Genomic DNA, 15,815 nt, shown 5'->3' with positions numbered 1-15,815 from the left:
GATTTCAGACGAATAATGAGAAATGTTTAATTTATTGTATTTCAGTTTGAGAAAGACGTGTTTCATTCAAGTTTTTGATGTGCAATAGAAAATTATTGTGGTAATGATTATTGGGTTAATTATTTTAGTAGTAAGCTATTGTTGAGTGTTGTAAGTGTAAACATGTTAGCTGATACCTTGTGGATTATCGGTCCAAGTGGTAGCATTCAAAAACATTAAATCTGAAAGAAGTGGATTATAGGGATTCCCTGTTCAGGTATTTTAAGGCTGATTCCAGTCACCAATTTCATGTTACTCTGATTTTTTTTCTTTCTTTATCCCTTTAAAAAACCTTTTACACTAATCTTCACCATAACCAGACAAATAGAAATCTTATGTCCTTTTTTAAAGAGTATTTCTATAATTAAACTATAGACCACAGGTGTTACCTGTTCATTTTTTAGTAATAAAACGAAATTTTATAGGCGTATTGTTCAATTACCATAAAATACTAAAATAAACAAAATTTCCTTAAAATACATACTTTAAGTAAAAAAATGTACAAAAATATTTGTCCATAATACATTTGGCATAAAAGAAAATAATATGCTTCTCATAATTACAAGTCATACTGTTCAGTTTTTTTTCTGTAATGTACCTATCTTAAACAAGACTTACTTAAAAAAAGTAGTTTTCACCATTTTTTTAACAAGAGGAATATATATATTGTCAGATTTTTGAGACCCTCCCCAACTGCAGGCCAAAACACAATTGACACATCTGTCGAGGATTGCTTGTCTGTTGCTAAGGCAACCGCAGGTTTGTGGCACCACCGACACAACAGCAAGTTTGTAGTCTTGCCGTGTAACATGCCTGTTGCCTGATAGTTGATGAGGGATGAAATCTAACTCGGCTTCTGAACTAGCTCCATTACTGCTTGATGGCTTTGTGTATATTAAAGTGGTAGCACCCATTTGAATAAAGCCTTTGAACTTAGCATCGTCTATTAGGTGCAAGACATTGACTCAAATGTCACATGCTACCAGAAGTGGGGTCTTGCACAAAAGGATCCTCAACAGGCGCATGATGTTCCTCTACCAGTGGAGCCGGATGAGGCTTCTGCAGGAACCCCTGCTCTTGCCTGTCTCAGAGTTTTGATGGTGATAATGGTTACCTTGGACAACTCAGAGTGTTTCCTATTCTGTCTTGAATGCATGGCAACACTGATGAGCTGGGACAAGGGAGGCTGGGCCGCTATTTTGTCCCCCTTTTTGACCAGGGACGCCCTACAGGTTATGTGAAATCTTCCTCCTGAAAGGCAGATGATTATGACTTCCTGAAAAAAAGATCCTCATTTGCAGGGCTATGAGCCCCTTGGCCAAGGGGCATCAGTTTCGGCTGTGGTGAATTGATCCGGATTGCCTAATACGGGGACAGGTCCAGGATTTATTAGACCTTATTCTAAGCTGGTTTCATGGAGACACCTTCGAGCGCATTGTAAAAAAGATCACTATTGACAGTCCTGTAAGGGATAAACGAAGAGCTTGAGTTGCTCTGGAGCCATGTCTATTCACTGCTGGATGTTACCCTTCAGACTGGAGAGTTTCTAAGCCACCAGGAAACTGAGAGCTTATCCTAACTTCGCACCGACTTCGACCAAACCATCACGTCCTCACTCAATGGCCAATCACTGAAGTTACGGGTCTCAGCCTACACCTCCAATTCATCCTCACCTCTCTTTAGAGCAACATCTGCTGCCATTCCCTCCCTGAGTTTTTCCTGCTCACATCCAGGCTCCTAGAGGTGCCGATACCATGGCTGGGGGAACATAGGCCGACATCAGAGGTAGAAGGCACTATCATAGGGACTCCACAGCTGGAATCGAGCGCAGGTGCTTTTGCTGTCATCAACTAGGACATCTGGTTCGGGAGTGCTACCTCTTGCCTGCACAGTCCATGGACATTTGGCTGGCCCAGGTATGTGGCTTTCAGGCTTCCCCCAGGGTGTTGAAGAAAGGCAATTTTAAGGTCTCTATTAATTTGGCCAGTTGAGAAATCCCAGCCCTATTGGACTCTGGTAGTGACCTCTGCATTGTCCACCCTGACTTGCTCCGTTACACACAAAAATGAGCTGGGTGAACTTTTACTGTGTTCATGGAGACGTTAAAGAATATGAGACTATCTTGCGCCCCCTCTGAAATTTAAAGGGAGGAACTTGAAAATTTGGACTGCCATATCATACCTTTTACCCTCTTTTAATAGGAAAGAGGAATGTCCTCTTCCCATGCATCATAGCCACCTGCAGACCACCTCTTTCTGTAGTAGATGGTCAGTCAAGGAGCCAACTTAGAGATTGAACCTGATTTGTCCAGTGAGATTGACGATGATCCCTTCCTGAGGGTCTGAGAGAATTGGAGGGCTCTTCGCATCAGGCACTCGCTCCTTCAACCTCCAGAAGCCTGACAGCAGCTACAGACCCTAGAAAAGCAATGGCTAGAGTAGAGCGTGGTGCTGTGTTGGACACTGGTGAAGCGGGGACTGATGGTCAGACAGAGTTTGCACGCTTGCAACAGGCTGATAGTAGCTTAAACTTTGCATTTAAACAAAGAGTAAGAATTAACAATGTTAGAAGTATATGCTCATGTTGGTTGCTTATGCAACAAGATACCCTGAGATGGCCGGTCTGTGGAAGGCCAATGCCCAAGTAGTTGCTAAAGCTGTCTCAGAAATATTCACGCATATTGGCATTCCTCACAAGATTTTAACTGACCAAGGTACGTCCTTCACTACTGGTGTCATGAAGTAGCTGTGCGATAGCCTTGCAGTTAAACAAATGAGCACCACTGTTTATTATATGCAGACGAATGGCCTGGCTAAACGATTTAACAATACTTTGTTACAGACGATTTGGAGGGTGAACCATGATGACCTGAACTCCTGGGACACTGTGTTGCCCTTTCTCCTGTTTACTGTTAGGGAATCCCCCCAAGGCATCTACCGGCTTGAGTCCTTTTGAACTGTTATTTGGCCAGTGGCCACAAGGGGTATTAGACATTTCTCGGGAACAATGGACATGAGTTCGCAATGCAACTCACTAGGAGAGATTTGTTAACTAGGTCGTTTTGCTCCAAGAACAGATCATGGTGGAGCATCAGTAGCGTAATCAGGATACTCAAAAATGCAATTATGCCAAGAACAGCAAACTTTGCAGATTCAAAAAGGGTGATTGGGTACAGGTGTTAATCCAGTCTGACCGACATAAATTTCAGGCAAAGTGTCTGGGTCCGGCGGCAGTTGAAGAACATATGAGTCTAGTGAATTATAATGTCAGAATTCCTGGACGATGAAAGCCCATGCAAATCTTTCAAGTTAATCTTCTGAAGGAGTGGCACGAAACTCACAAGGTGCTGGCCACTTCTACCACAGTTTTTCAGACAGAGGTTGCTGTTGGTGATGATTTGTCGGACACCCAGAAGGCCGAGTTGCCTTCGCTGATCAGAAGGAACGCTGACATCTTTTTGGCCGTGCCTGGCCACTGAAGATTAACCTACCGTTAAAATACAGATGCACCCATATTGTATATTGTCTTTCAGAAGTGACAAAGATTGTGATATGCAAGGAGGTGAAGCAGATTCTCGAGCTGGCAGTAATTCGTGAGAGTAAAAGTGAGTGGCAAAACCCAGTTGTTCTGGTTCCAAACTGGATGGCTCAGTTTGGTTCTGTATAGATTTTAGGTGCATGAATAAGATTTCCAAGTTTGATGTGTACCCGATGTTGCGTATTAATGACTTATTAGGGAAACTCTGGCAAGCCTCATATATTTCTACCCTAGATCTCAAGAAGGGGTACTGGCAGGTGCCTCTGGAGGGGTTCAGTTGTGAGAAGACCGCATTTGCCACCCCGGGTGGTTTGTTCAAGTTCACCAGGCTCCCATTTGGCCCCCATGGTGCATCTTCGACGTTTCAGAGGATGATGTATCAGATTCTGTGACCCCATTCCCCGTATTCTGGGGGTATTCTCACCAGTTTGTCCAGGCGTGAAGCATTCTTCTTCTTTATGCTGCCTCCCCAGCACACCACCGCATAGAAGAGGGCACTCGCCACAACCGTCTGATAGAACATCTGCAGCATCTTATTGCAGATGTTGAAGGGCGCCAGTCGTCTAAGGAAGTATAGTCCGCTCTGTCCTCTCTTGCACAGAGCATCAAACATTTATTACTAAAATATGAAAAAATTTCTATTTTAACAATGTGTTTACACAGATTACTGTAGAAACGGAGCTCACATGAAATGCATGTGTTCCAAATAACGATCTATTATTTCCACTCTAAAACTCCAGCACTTCACTCCCAGATAATCAAACAAGGCATGACCTGGGAGAACTTTGTGAAAGTTCTGCGATGGTGGGGCGATGGAATGGCAGGCTGCTTGCTGCTTATCTTAATTGGCATATTTACAGGACAAAAAACGCTGATGGAGAGGTGCGAACGGATTTAAGATGGGTCGGATTTACGAGTTTTCTCGTAGGCTCTGGTAATTCTAGTGTTAAATGTTGCCGCAAAGCTGAGAAGCATAAGAATACGAAATGTCCCATTATTAGATGACAAGAGTAGAACTGGGTAGAGCTGTCTCATTCCTAGTGAGCAGAATGTAGATTGTAACTGTTCATAGAGATTAGTGAGTTCCTGTTGGGATGTAAGTTGTTCAGCAAAGCATGCTTGAGGAATTTGGGCAGGAAGCTTGTTTGAAGATACAGTTGGTCTTCATTTACTTAGGTCATCTGAGTTCAGAAAAGAGTATTTTTTTAATGATGATGGGGCATAGCATGGCATAGCATGTAGCAAGAAAAGATTTTGTTTTTGTCATATTTAATTGAAAAGAAAGCACGGAGGCAGGCTTCCATTAAAGGGGAAGAGTCTAGAACAAAGAGCAGGTGGAGCAATACATAATGTGAACAATTGGTGTGGTATTCAAGTAGCTGATTTTAGAAATATTAACAAAACACATGTTAGTGGCGGGTGCAAAAATGTATTAGTTTTATGAAGTTAGACTGTGGATCTCCTCAGCCTTTAAAAAAGCATTACTTTTTTGTTGTTGTAGTCAAGAAATGTGACTTGTTTTCAGTGGTTTGGAGTAGTTTGTAACTATAGAGTTTAATTTCCTTGAGTTTATTCAACCACACTGAATACTGTTAGAATAATAAAATGTATGAAGAGCACATGTATGTTGTTGACGTTATGGTTTGTAAGGCTGTTTATGACAAATAAGTATGGTGTTCCATGGGAGCCTCTGAAAAGCTTGACCTATCATGGACCAGAGTGCAAAAAGTTAAAATTCTGGTTTAGAAAGGCACAGTTTTCTCTAGAAGTGGTGGCAATCATTGGCTGCAGAAATCAAGATAAGTCAGGGAGTTTCAGTGAATGACTGGTTGACGTTTGTTTTCTGCAGCTTTTTAGAGCCTTTTTGATTGTTTGTTAATGAAGCTGCTATTGATATCTTTTAAATTTATTGCATTCTGAAACTAAATTTCTTTATTTCCCTCTGTTCCACTTTATCCTTGTGGTCTTGTTGACTTGATCTATTCTCGGGTACCTGTGTTATTTCTTGTAAAGCTTGTTTGGTAGATATATTTGTGTGCTGTCTATAATAGGTTTTATATAACATAAAGTCTGTGTGGTGGAGCATAGAAAAAGTGTCCAATTTTTGGAATTTTAATCACATATCTTTTATTACTTTCTTCATTAATTGGTTATTAGGTATTTATAATGTAAGTGAGTCAGCAAAACAGACAGAAGTAAAAATTATACATACTATTTTGTTATATTTTTCCAGCAGTATTGGTATTGGAAGAATTTTAGAATGGATTTTTTTTTTCAAATTTAGAAGTATACAGAGAAATCCAAATTTTATTTCTTGCAGTAGAAATACTGTAGTCTTTTTTTTCAAGCCAGACATTTCACTCTAGACATATACATTAGAATATCAGATGAATGATTATAATGTAAAATATAGTTACACAACAATCAGAAATGTTCAAATGGTAAAACTTAGTCAAATGTTTCTATTATAAAAAAAATATCCTGTGGAATGAATGACTAGGAAACAATACATTAAGATCACGAAAGACAAATAAAAGAACTGCGAGACGAAAGAGAATGGGCAAAACAAATCAGTAGTATAAAGGGAAGCAGCACACACAGATATAGGTGTCTCAGTGCATATAAAGCATATAAAGGACAATACATTATAAATGAAACGTTGATAAATAAAAGATCGCATTTGCGCCCAAAAAAGGAAATCATCAGGACCAGGTGTAATTGAAAAAATAGCAGGACAAAACTAGGTCAGAAATAAAAGGAAAAGAGCAGAAAAATTCTTTTCGCATTTGCAACATTCAATGCACAAAACGTAGATTTACACAATAATGGAACATACACAATGAGAATCTGTGGACCCGCAACAGTTAAAGCAACAACAAGTTTAATTTCCAAGAAAACACATTTCGGTCAGGTGTATAGTTATGATCACAGAGAAGCATTCACAACGCGAGCAGCAGAGACACAAAGTAGCAAAAATGACAGCGTCTGTACCTGCATTAAAAAGATCGAAGGGCAGCGCGACAGCAAAAAAAAAACAACACGAGCAGCGTTATACGTCCTGTAAAAAAGAATTCCTGGGGGTGGAAATAAAGGGCAAATATTGTTTTTATAACGTTACGCGAGACCAGGCAGTGAGCCATCATTTAAAACAAGTCCACAGACATCTAACCCTAGCAGTTGTTGGATTGCTTGTGGCAGACAAGCATCATATGCTCCCAGCTGTTAAAACAACGACATTCAACAAGAAGAAGAGGCAGCTCTCAAGCAGCAAAAAGATAGCAAATGATCCAAAGACATATCCTTAGCGTGCGTTCAGCCACTCCCTTCACAACGTGAGCAGCATTATACGTCTGGCAAGAAAGAGGTGCAACCACGCATGAGGTCGGAAATAAAGGACAAGTATTGTTTTTACAAAAGTTTTTGAAGTAAAAGTGAAAATAATGCATATGTAACAATTCCCAAGAAAATAACAATCTCTTTAAATTGTATATTGCCTGCCTAAGGTAAAGTTATCCCTGATGGAGGATCACAGGAATCATGGGAAAGAGGGTTCCTTTCGTCGTAGTAGCACTATTTCAGATGTGGAATGGCAAAATGGGGGAGGCAGCTTGATGAATGAGGTCTCCAGGACTTAAAACAAATCCATATTATGTGATGATATCTAATGTGAACTTCTACTCCTTACTTATAGAATTTTCATTTTTATACTGTATTGAGGATTTATTCTGTTCTATGTATTGTACTCTATTGTATTGACCCCCCTCTTTTTGACACCCACTGCACGCCCAACCTACCTGGAAAGGGGTCTCTCTTTGAACTGCCTTTCCCATTTTTTCCCTACAAGGGTTTTTTTTTGGGAGTTTTTTCTGGTCTTCTTAGAGGGTCAAGGATGGGGGGCTGTCAGGAGGCAGGGCCTGTTAAAGTCAATTATGGCACTTCTTGTGTGATTTTGGGCTATACAAAAAATAAATTGTATTGTGTTGTATGTCCAGTAAATCAAACACGGGGGTAGGCGAGCGAAGCCCCCTAGTAACTGATAGAAATAGATTTTGTTCAAAATATTACAAAGTATTATATATATTCTTAAATCGCATTATCTTTTGCTTGAAAACAAATATGTTAAGATCATGAATTTGGCATGTGTAGAACTTGAAAGTAGGTACTTTTGATGAGGAACAAATACAACAGATATTTTAAGGGTAATGCTTTTCTTAGATATTCATGTTTTAATTATTGTTTTGTTTTTTCCAGACGATTACTAGGCAAGTTCTACGTCTGGTCTAGTGGCTTTGGAGCAGCTTTGCCAGCATCGTATTTAGCCATTCTTATTGAAAGAAAGAGCAGGTAAAAACACTTTGAATGGAAATTTATAAGCTTTTATACCAACATATATAAGCAATTACTGTACATACATTGAATAAGCAATCTTCATTTTTTTGTAAAATTTATTTCAGTTTTGCATGTATTTAGTGATGTTAAGTGATCTTTTTAGTGACAGTCTTGAATTTGTTATTCCAATAATGAATTTGATCTTTACTAAAGTATAAAGAGATTTGTGAGGATAGAGAAAATAATACTGCTATTAACAGGATCTGTTTTTCCATTCCACAGTCAGGTGCTGCCTATGCTGCTTATTTTACTGTTTATTTTTAAGCATGTAGCGATTCTGTAACAGAGATTCAAGACCATACCGTTATCTCCCAAGATGCCAGTCCATTCAAAATTTAACATTGCATTTGTATCCCACTGCATATTCAAGTAGAGGAACAAATTGTATGAGATATTGAAATTCAATCAACCTTTCTGAGAGCCTGTTAACTCCACTCATAGCTGCCAAGTTGTTATGATTGCTTGTAATTTTGTATTGGAAAAAGAAAATTAGACTAAAAAAGTAGATAAACTGAAAGGGATGTTTCTATTAGAATTCATACTGCCATTGAATGCTTATAAAATCATATACAGTGGAACCTCGGTTCATGACCATAATTCATTCCAAAACTCTGGTCGTAAACCGATTTGGTCCTGAACGAAAGTAATTTCCCCCATAGGATTGTATGTAAATACAATTAATCTGTTCCAGACCGTACAAACTGTATGTAAATATATATTTTTTAAAGATTTTTAAGCACAAATATAGTTAATCATACCATAGAATGCACATCGTAATAGTAAACTAAATGCAAAAACATTGAATAACACTGAGAAAAACTAACACTGCAAGAGTTTGCTATAGCGCTCGAACCGCTGCTAAAAACACTTTTTTTTTTTTTATGAGTTTTAAGCACATTTGAAAAATCCGTAATTTAATAAACCACCAAGAAAAGTAACATTGCAACAATGCACGCTACGAACTGATCACTGTAAACAGAAGTGAAGTGGAGGTTAACATCCAATAGAAAAAAATCTTCATTAAATAACAAGGTTAAAACAATGCTTGATCTGTCGCTTTAAAAACAAGCCTGGTGCATTCTTTAACTGCCTTCTTGGCCTTATGCATCCAGCCGTCTCTCTCTCGCGCCCGTGCGTGCATGTGTGTGTGTGTGTGTGTCTCTCGCCCGCGTGTGTGGGTCTCTCTCCCTCTTGCGCACGTGTGTGTGTGTGTGTGTGTTGTGTGTGTGTGTGTGTGTGTCTGTGTCTCTCTCTCTCTCTGTCTCTCTTTTGCTCGCTGCACAGGGAATGCAAAGGGAGAGACTGAATACGTGCGGAAATCATCGGCGCTCACAAACCGAAAGGGAAACTGGCTTGTTCGTATACCAAGTCTGTGGTCGTGAACAGATGCAAAAGTTTGGCAAACTTTTTGGTTGTAAACCGATTTGTACATGTTCAGAGACGTTTGTGAACCAAGGTTCCACTGTACTTTAAATTATTTAGTTATGAAGTGAATATTGTGTAAAAATCTAAAAATGGTTCACACATCAAACAGAAGCAAAGTTCTGCTTAACCAGCTACAACATTACCACCTTCTGTTAGTTTTTGCATAATGTTTGTTTTATGCTGCAGAAATTTCACAGAATCCCTGTTAGCTGAACACCTCCTTTTAACTTTTTATGGAGTGTGATTGCCAAAGTTGTCCAAAATCTTTTCAGCAAGTTTACAAATCCTATTCCTGTAGTAGTACTTAACATTGGATAACATTTTAAATTCTTGTGTCCAAATGATTTTCATTTCCTTGCTTAGATTGGAGCATGAACTAGCGTCATGGGCAAAAACCTCAATCTCATGAGATTAAATGTTCCATGTGGGGAAATCAAAAACTATGTTTTTATTCAAATATAGAGTGTGTGTGGATTTTTTTTCATTTAGCAATCTGCCTGAAATCTTCCTTTCTGACCTATTTATAGGAGAAATCAGAGTCATGTATCTTATAGAGGTAAATACTATACATTAATTGGCAGTTCTTCTGGGCATCATCTCCCTTTAGTTGGGAAGATCAGGAACAGCCAGCTCTACAGGCTGAAGATAAAAATTAGCAATTAGTAAATTAGTAAATTAGTTAGCAAGTAGTTGTGGCATGATTGATAGAGATTATAAATTGATGTCTAAATCTCAAATTTGCTGGTTCAATTTCTTTCTACAGTATATCCCACTGTTTTACCCTTAGCAAGTGGAGGGCAACCTGTGAGAAAACCTTTTTGTGATTTCAGCTCTACTGCATTAACCTGTAGATATCATTGCCTGTGAAGCGATAGCCCTGTAATCTTGTTGCAGTATTATTTTTCCCACATTGATATAAGGTAAAAGTAATAGTACTTCACACTGGTTAGAAAATAAAAATGTTATCCTGAAAGCACATGAAAGATTGGTAGATAGATTAAACAGTTAAGTATTGTGTAATTTGCAACATACACATTTCTTTTTTGAAGGAGCCAGTATTTCAAATATTACATGTTCTTTACAATACACATAAAATAGTCACCAGTCCAAAAACTTTAAAATCTATCAAATACATTTACTTCAAAGTAGGAGTGTTCATATCTATTGATTCTCAAGTTGAGATTCCACTGTTATTAAAAGAGTATTTACAAAAAGTGTTTTCACAAAAGTATGTATTTTTTATGAGACTCTACCATTGTTGAAATCACTTTTCTCCATCCTTGGAGTGCTCTTACTGGTAGCTAGTTTCCTGAAAGCTAAAGTTGCTTTGACTGAGTCTACTGCTCATACTGCATTTTTTTCAGTGACTTTATTTTTATAAGCTTTAATAAAGGTTGTTCACTATACTTTTATTTTCAGCTTTGAATGTGAAGGTAATTACATGTTCTTGTTTTTGAGCCTTACCGATACAGTATATACTAGATACAGTAATGAAGAACTGCAATAAATGGAAGCTGAATGAAAGGCAGGGCGAGAAATAATATTGCTGAAAATTTATGTACCTTGCTACAATATTCAGAACAACTGATTAATGATTAGTGCAAATGTTGAAAAAGTAAAATAATGCCTTCTGAACAAATGGTTTATCTTAGGGACTACTACTACCATTAAAGCTCTAAGAATTATTATTATTATTAGAGAGCCGAGAAGTTTCCAGTGACAAAGCTTCTTTGTCCTTCAAGTTAAAGTACATTTTTGATGTTTTTGTCGGACAGAATAGACAATGCATCAGATACAATGGATAGTCCTGTAGTGGCAACTTGAAGCACTAGTATCCACTGATGTAAAGTATCAGGAAAGCTTTAAATCTGGAAGCCATAGATTTTAAAATATTATTGAAAGTGTAGACATTATTTTTTTCATTTTGTCTTCACATCCTGAATATGCAAAATAATGCATAATTTTATCTAATAGCTACACACACAAGTTTTGTTGCTGAATTAGTCATAGATGTCTTTAAAAAATGCTTTAATTGAAATTTGGTGACATTACAGAAAAAAGAAAATTAGCTGCTAATGTTATTTTATTTGTTGATATTTGTCAATAGCAATGCTGTAGTGACTGGGCTACTTTAAGGCCCTTTTTTTTCTCCTCTCCATGCAGACAAGTGTGGCTGCCAGTTGAATGATGCCAGCATAACAGCGCCACTCGTCAATACCGTGAGTGGACAAATTAATTAGTGGACGTGTTTTTTAGAAAGGAAAACAGACAGGATGATACAGGAGGAGGTGATTTTGTTGCTCCCAAAATTATAAGCTGTGACCTATGGTACTAGTGCAGCTCAGAAGAGAGAGTAGTGGACACTGTACTCAGTGCCGATCAACCCATTAGGTGAAATAGGTGAGTCCTATGCATGTGTGTAAAACCAAGGGGAAACCCTTTGATTTATTATACCCTAAACTGCACATGTGGACCCCACATCCCAGGTCTTTCACCCTTGGAACATTGCTGTCAAAACTCGAAAGTAGGGGTGTTATGTTTCCACGTTCATCTACTTTACCAAAAGAGTTACCACCTACACTGACTGTACATCTACTTCATAATATTATTTATTTTTCATAAGGTGCTGTGTGCGACTTAATTCATTCTTCATAGTACATAGACCAAATAGTGAAACACTCACACTGTATATTGAAAGACATATATTATATAGTGAGATTTTGTCCCATACATAATATACTGAAAGGCTTACACTATATATTGAAATGCGTACACTGTGAACTGAAACTTATACACTATCTGTTATGTTTATAAATAGTCAATGAATTTTATTCACTTACCAGTGTTTTACTTTCTGAGGTTATGACAATACATAAAGCGTTATGTTGATATCTGTCTCACTATACACTATATAGAAACATTTATTGACTAGACTGTAACAGCTAAATAAAACTGATAAGGTTGTGCATTTGTGTGTTTTTGATGTAAACATATTGCTGAGCAGCATTTAGGCATGAGCATTACTTGATTTACACTATGTTGTGATGTTATACTGAAAACCTCATGACACATATTATTCTACTCAGAACACAGAAATATCTGTTCATTGTTATTTTACAGATCGATTCCGTTAGACCTAGATATATATTCAATTGTTTTTTTTACTTATAATTTCATTCTCAAAACCATTTAATCCAACTCCTGGCTAATGGAGGTGTGAGGAGGTGCATTTCAATATGCCATTTATGCGCTTTAGTATATAATATAAGCATTTCAAACATTTAATTCATTGCATTAGTTGTCTAAATGTGCAACTATAGTTAAAGCTTGGAAATACTACTGATGAAAAACATGAAAAGTAATGCTTGAGTGAACAATGTAAACAAATGAAAACGGGCAGCCTGTAAACATTATTACTTTTGATAATAAGTTAAAATGATTCAAACTGTCAATGGCAAAGAAAAAAAATGTATAGATTGAACATACAAAAGAGAAAAATATGAAAAGTAATGCTTGAATGAGCAATGTGAACAAATGAAAATTGTTAACATATAAGAATAATAATAATAAAAACAGTAGTCCATCCGTTTTCTTAACCTGCTTTATCCTGAGCAGGGCTGAAGTTGGAACCTACCTCAGCAAGCGTAGGACACCAAGGCCTGTAGTCCTAAATACTCAAAATTCCCATATTATTACTACTGATAACCAGTTTTAATTCAAAGGATTACAGTTTCCTGTAAATTGTGTTTTGTATTGATCATCAACAAAAGCTAAAGTCAGTCATTAGGAAAAGCAGGAATTGATGTGTGGCAAGAATGTTTTATTCATGGGCAATTGTATGTAGCATGTTCAAGACTAAGAAGCTGTAGTAGACTATAGTAATAATATTAGCCCCTGGTTGATAAAACCCGCAATTATGACAGCATTATAAGTGATGCCCACTGTCTTTTTGGGTGAAGCTCTGTAACACAGCAAGTCTCCAAATATAACTTCCAAGGCCCTTAAACATCTTCACTTAGGACAGCTGGTCCCAATTCACCTGAATGCAACAAACCACTCCTGGTAGTGAGCCATGACCTCAGATTTGTGATCCAGCTGCAGCAAACATTTACTATATACCAGTCTCATATGGGCCTAAGATCTTAGATAAAGCTTGAAGAAACTCATTTTCCATAAACCGCAGAGATGAAGCCCACATGTTCTTAAACTGGATGAACTATGCGATAAAGCTGTTCCCTGATATCTTATCTCAGAATTAAAGACTAGAAATACATTGAAATTGCTCCTAAATCTGATATTTTATTCTTTGCTGGAGTGTTATTTTTTGTACTCCACCATACCTCTTCATACGGAAGGCAAGAGATGTGTTCCATCAGTAACTGATGCATAGTCCCTGCTCTCATTTTTTTTGAAAATATGGACCTCCTCATTCTGAAAGTACTGCTTATAGTCCCCATTATCCACAGAATATTGCAAAAGTGTGTTAACCAACATTTTTCAATAGTATTTTTGGCTGCAAGTTATCTACTCTTAGAATTTTGTCATTGTATGTAAACATTATTATTTTTTTTTTTCCATATCAGCTTCCTATATTTGCTCCCAAGCTGGAAAACATTGATTTTAATTGATAAATTTATGTGTAGTGTTATTAATATGACTTGCTCTTAAATATGCCATCCACAGTAAATATACATGCGCCATTTAGGATGCATGGGGGCTATGTTAGCTGATAAAAGAAGTATCTAAATGCCTGGGAGTTTGAGATGCATTGATGCCTTGGGGTCACATAAGCCGTCACAGGCACCAGAAAAATAAAAAGTCACTTCTCATCACATCAGTAAAGTTTACCCGGGAGGTGATTAGAGATTATATCACTGGTAGGGAGAAATTGTTGTCAGAATGCTGAAGATGAAATGAGGATTATTTGTAGAATTAAAGAGGTGTCATTGTGAAGTGACACTTTGGTGTGGGAATTATAGAGCCTGCAAATATAGGGTTCCTTGCCTTGTTTTTTCATTTTTGGGTATAGCTATGTTAATCCTTAAATTCTTCTCACTCCAGTTTGTTTTGTGCACTGAGGCAGAATATGAAAAGTTTATTTAGCTTCTACTAGTGCTGGGCAGTATGACCAAAATTCTGTATCACTGTATTTTTCAAAATTGTACCGGTTTCACGGTATTCGACTGTATTTTTTTCCCATTCATGAGTTAACCACATTTTCCACTGCAATTGCTGCAGTAGACTGACTAAGAATAACCTATTCCACTGTCATGAGAATTGTACATTGTACAAAAAAACATTTTAATGTGCACACAAGTATTAATACAGGTTTGCCTGGTCCCATAAAATGATAGTTTTCAAGGAGGGGGGCACTAATGAGGCACTAATGAAGAGAAGGAATCACATTGCCTGACAGTTGCTGTCAAAATATAGAGCCTTTTTATTGAACAAATTTTGCAAACAACTTAAACTACAATTTTGACAACAAAGAAGCATTTAGACTTAGTAAAATATCCAGAGGTGCTTGTCAAAAGTTGTATTGCACTGAACATGTCTTAGAAAAGGAATAGTTGGTAAATATTTTTTGTAAACCAACTACACTTTCTATTAATGTTAACAATCTCTGCCCACTGACATGTTAAAGTGACTTTTTAAACAACTTTACCATCATTAAACTGCATAATATTTAAACTAATAAATAATAACAATAAAATAAATAACAGTGCAACTTCCAGTAATGATACTATTACTTCAAAACTTCAAGCCCCAGGTACATTACACAGAATTCACCAAAATAAAATAAAGCAAGTGTAACTTGGTGATGACATCTTTACCAACTGAACCGTCATTAAGGCAGATTGCATTAATATGGACCTTGCCTCAGGCTAAGCTATATACATAAATAATAAAACTGCAACTTGCATTTATAATGCTATTTGTGGTATAGTGGGTCTGCGGCTTCAAAAAAAAGAAGGCCAGTTTTTAAATCCAGTTCGCCGTGTCCGTCTCCATGGGCGCAATTGCACGACTGCGGGGAGTTGATTGGAGCAAGTCGCAACCGATCATTATCAATTGCTTTGTCGTCTTACTGCAGCATGTGGATAAAGTGCTGCGTCTACGAAGATGTATATTTATGGGCTGGCAGGATAGGGGGAAGGAAAAAAGACGATCCAGACACCAGGAAGGTGAAGGCAGCATGAGCTGGGGCTCCGTGAGGGAGCGCAGGCTTAGGTGATCTAGGGGCTGGTTTACCCCACTGACTAAGCGTGTAGAGTGGGGCAAGCAAAATGTAAAACCTCCCAATGGATCTGAGGAGTGACTGAGTGAGCATGAAGGAAGACGGGAGGTGTGCTGACCTTGGACGGTCTGGCTGCGCAGTGTGGCGGCAGCCAAAAGAGGGGTTGGCAGAAAGCAGTTTGTGCTGC

At 37.8% G+C, this 15,815-nt stretch overlaps 1 protein-coding gene across 2 annotated transcripts in view; it reads left to right on the top strand.

Annotated features, from left to right (window-relative positions):
- tmem135 (transmembrane protein 135) overlaps positions 1 to 15,815 on the top strand; it is a 421,403-nt gene that overhangs the window by 17,147 nt on the left and 388,441 nt on the right. For both annotated transcript variants that reach the window (XM_039744170.1, XM_039744172.1), the window contains exon 3: positions 7,828 to 7,920. In XM_039744170.1, coding sequence (XP_039600104.1) covers positions 7,828 to 7,920 — 93 coding nt within the window. The remainder of the gene's footprint in view (positions 1 to 7,827; positions 7,921 to 15,815) is intronic.

Source organism: Polypterus senegalus, chromosome 2, assembly GCF_016835505.1.
Source record: "Polypterus senegalus isolate Bchr_013 chromosome 2, ASM1683550v1, whole genome shotgun sequence".
Classification (NCBI taxonomy): domain Eukaryota; kingdom Metazoa; phylum Chordata; class Cladistia; order Polypteriformes; family Polypteridae; genus Polypterus; species Polypterus senegalus.
This window is presented reverse-complemented; position numbering and strand designations above follow the sequence as displayed.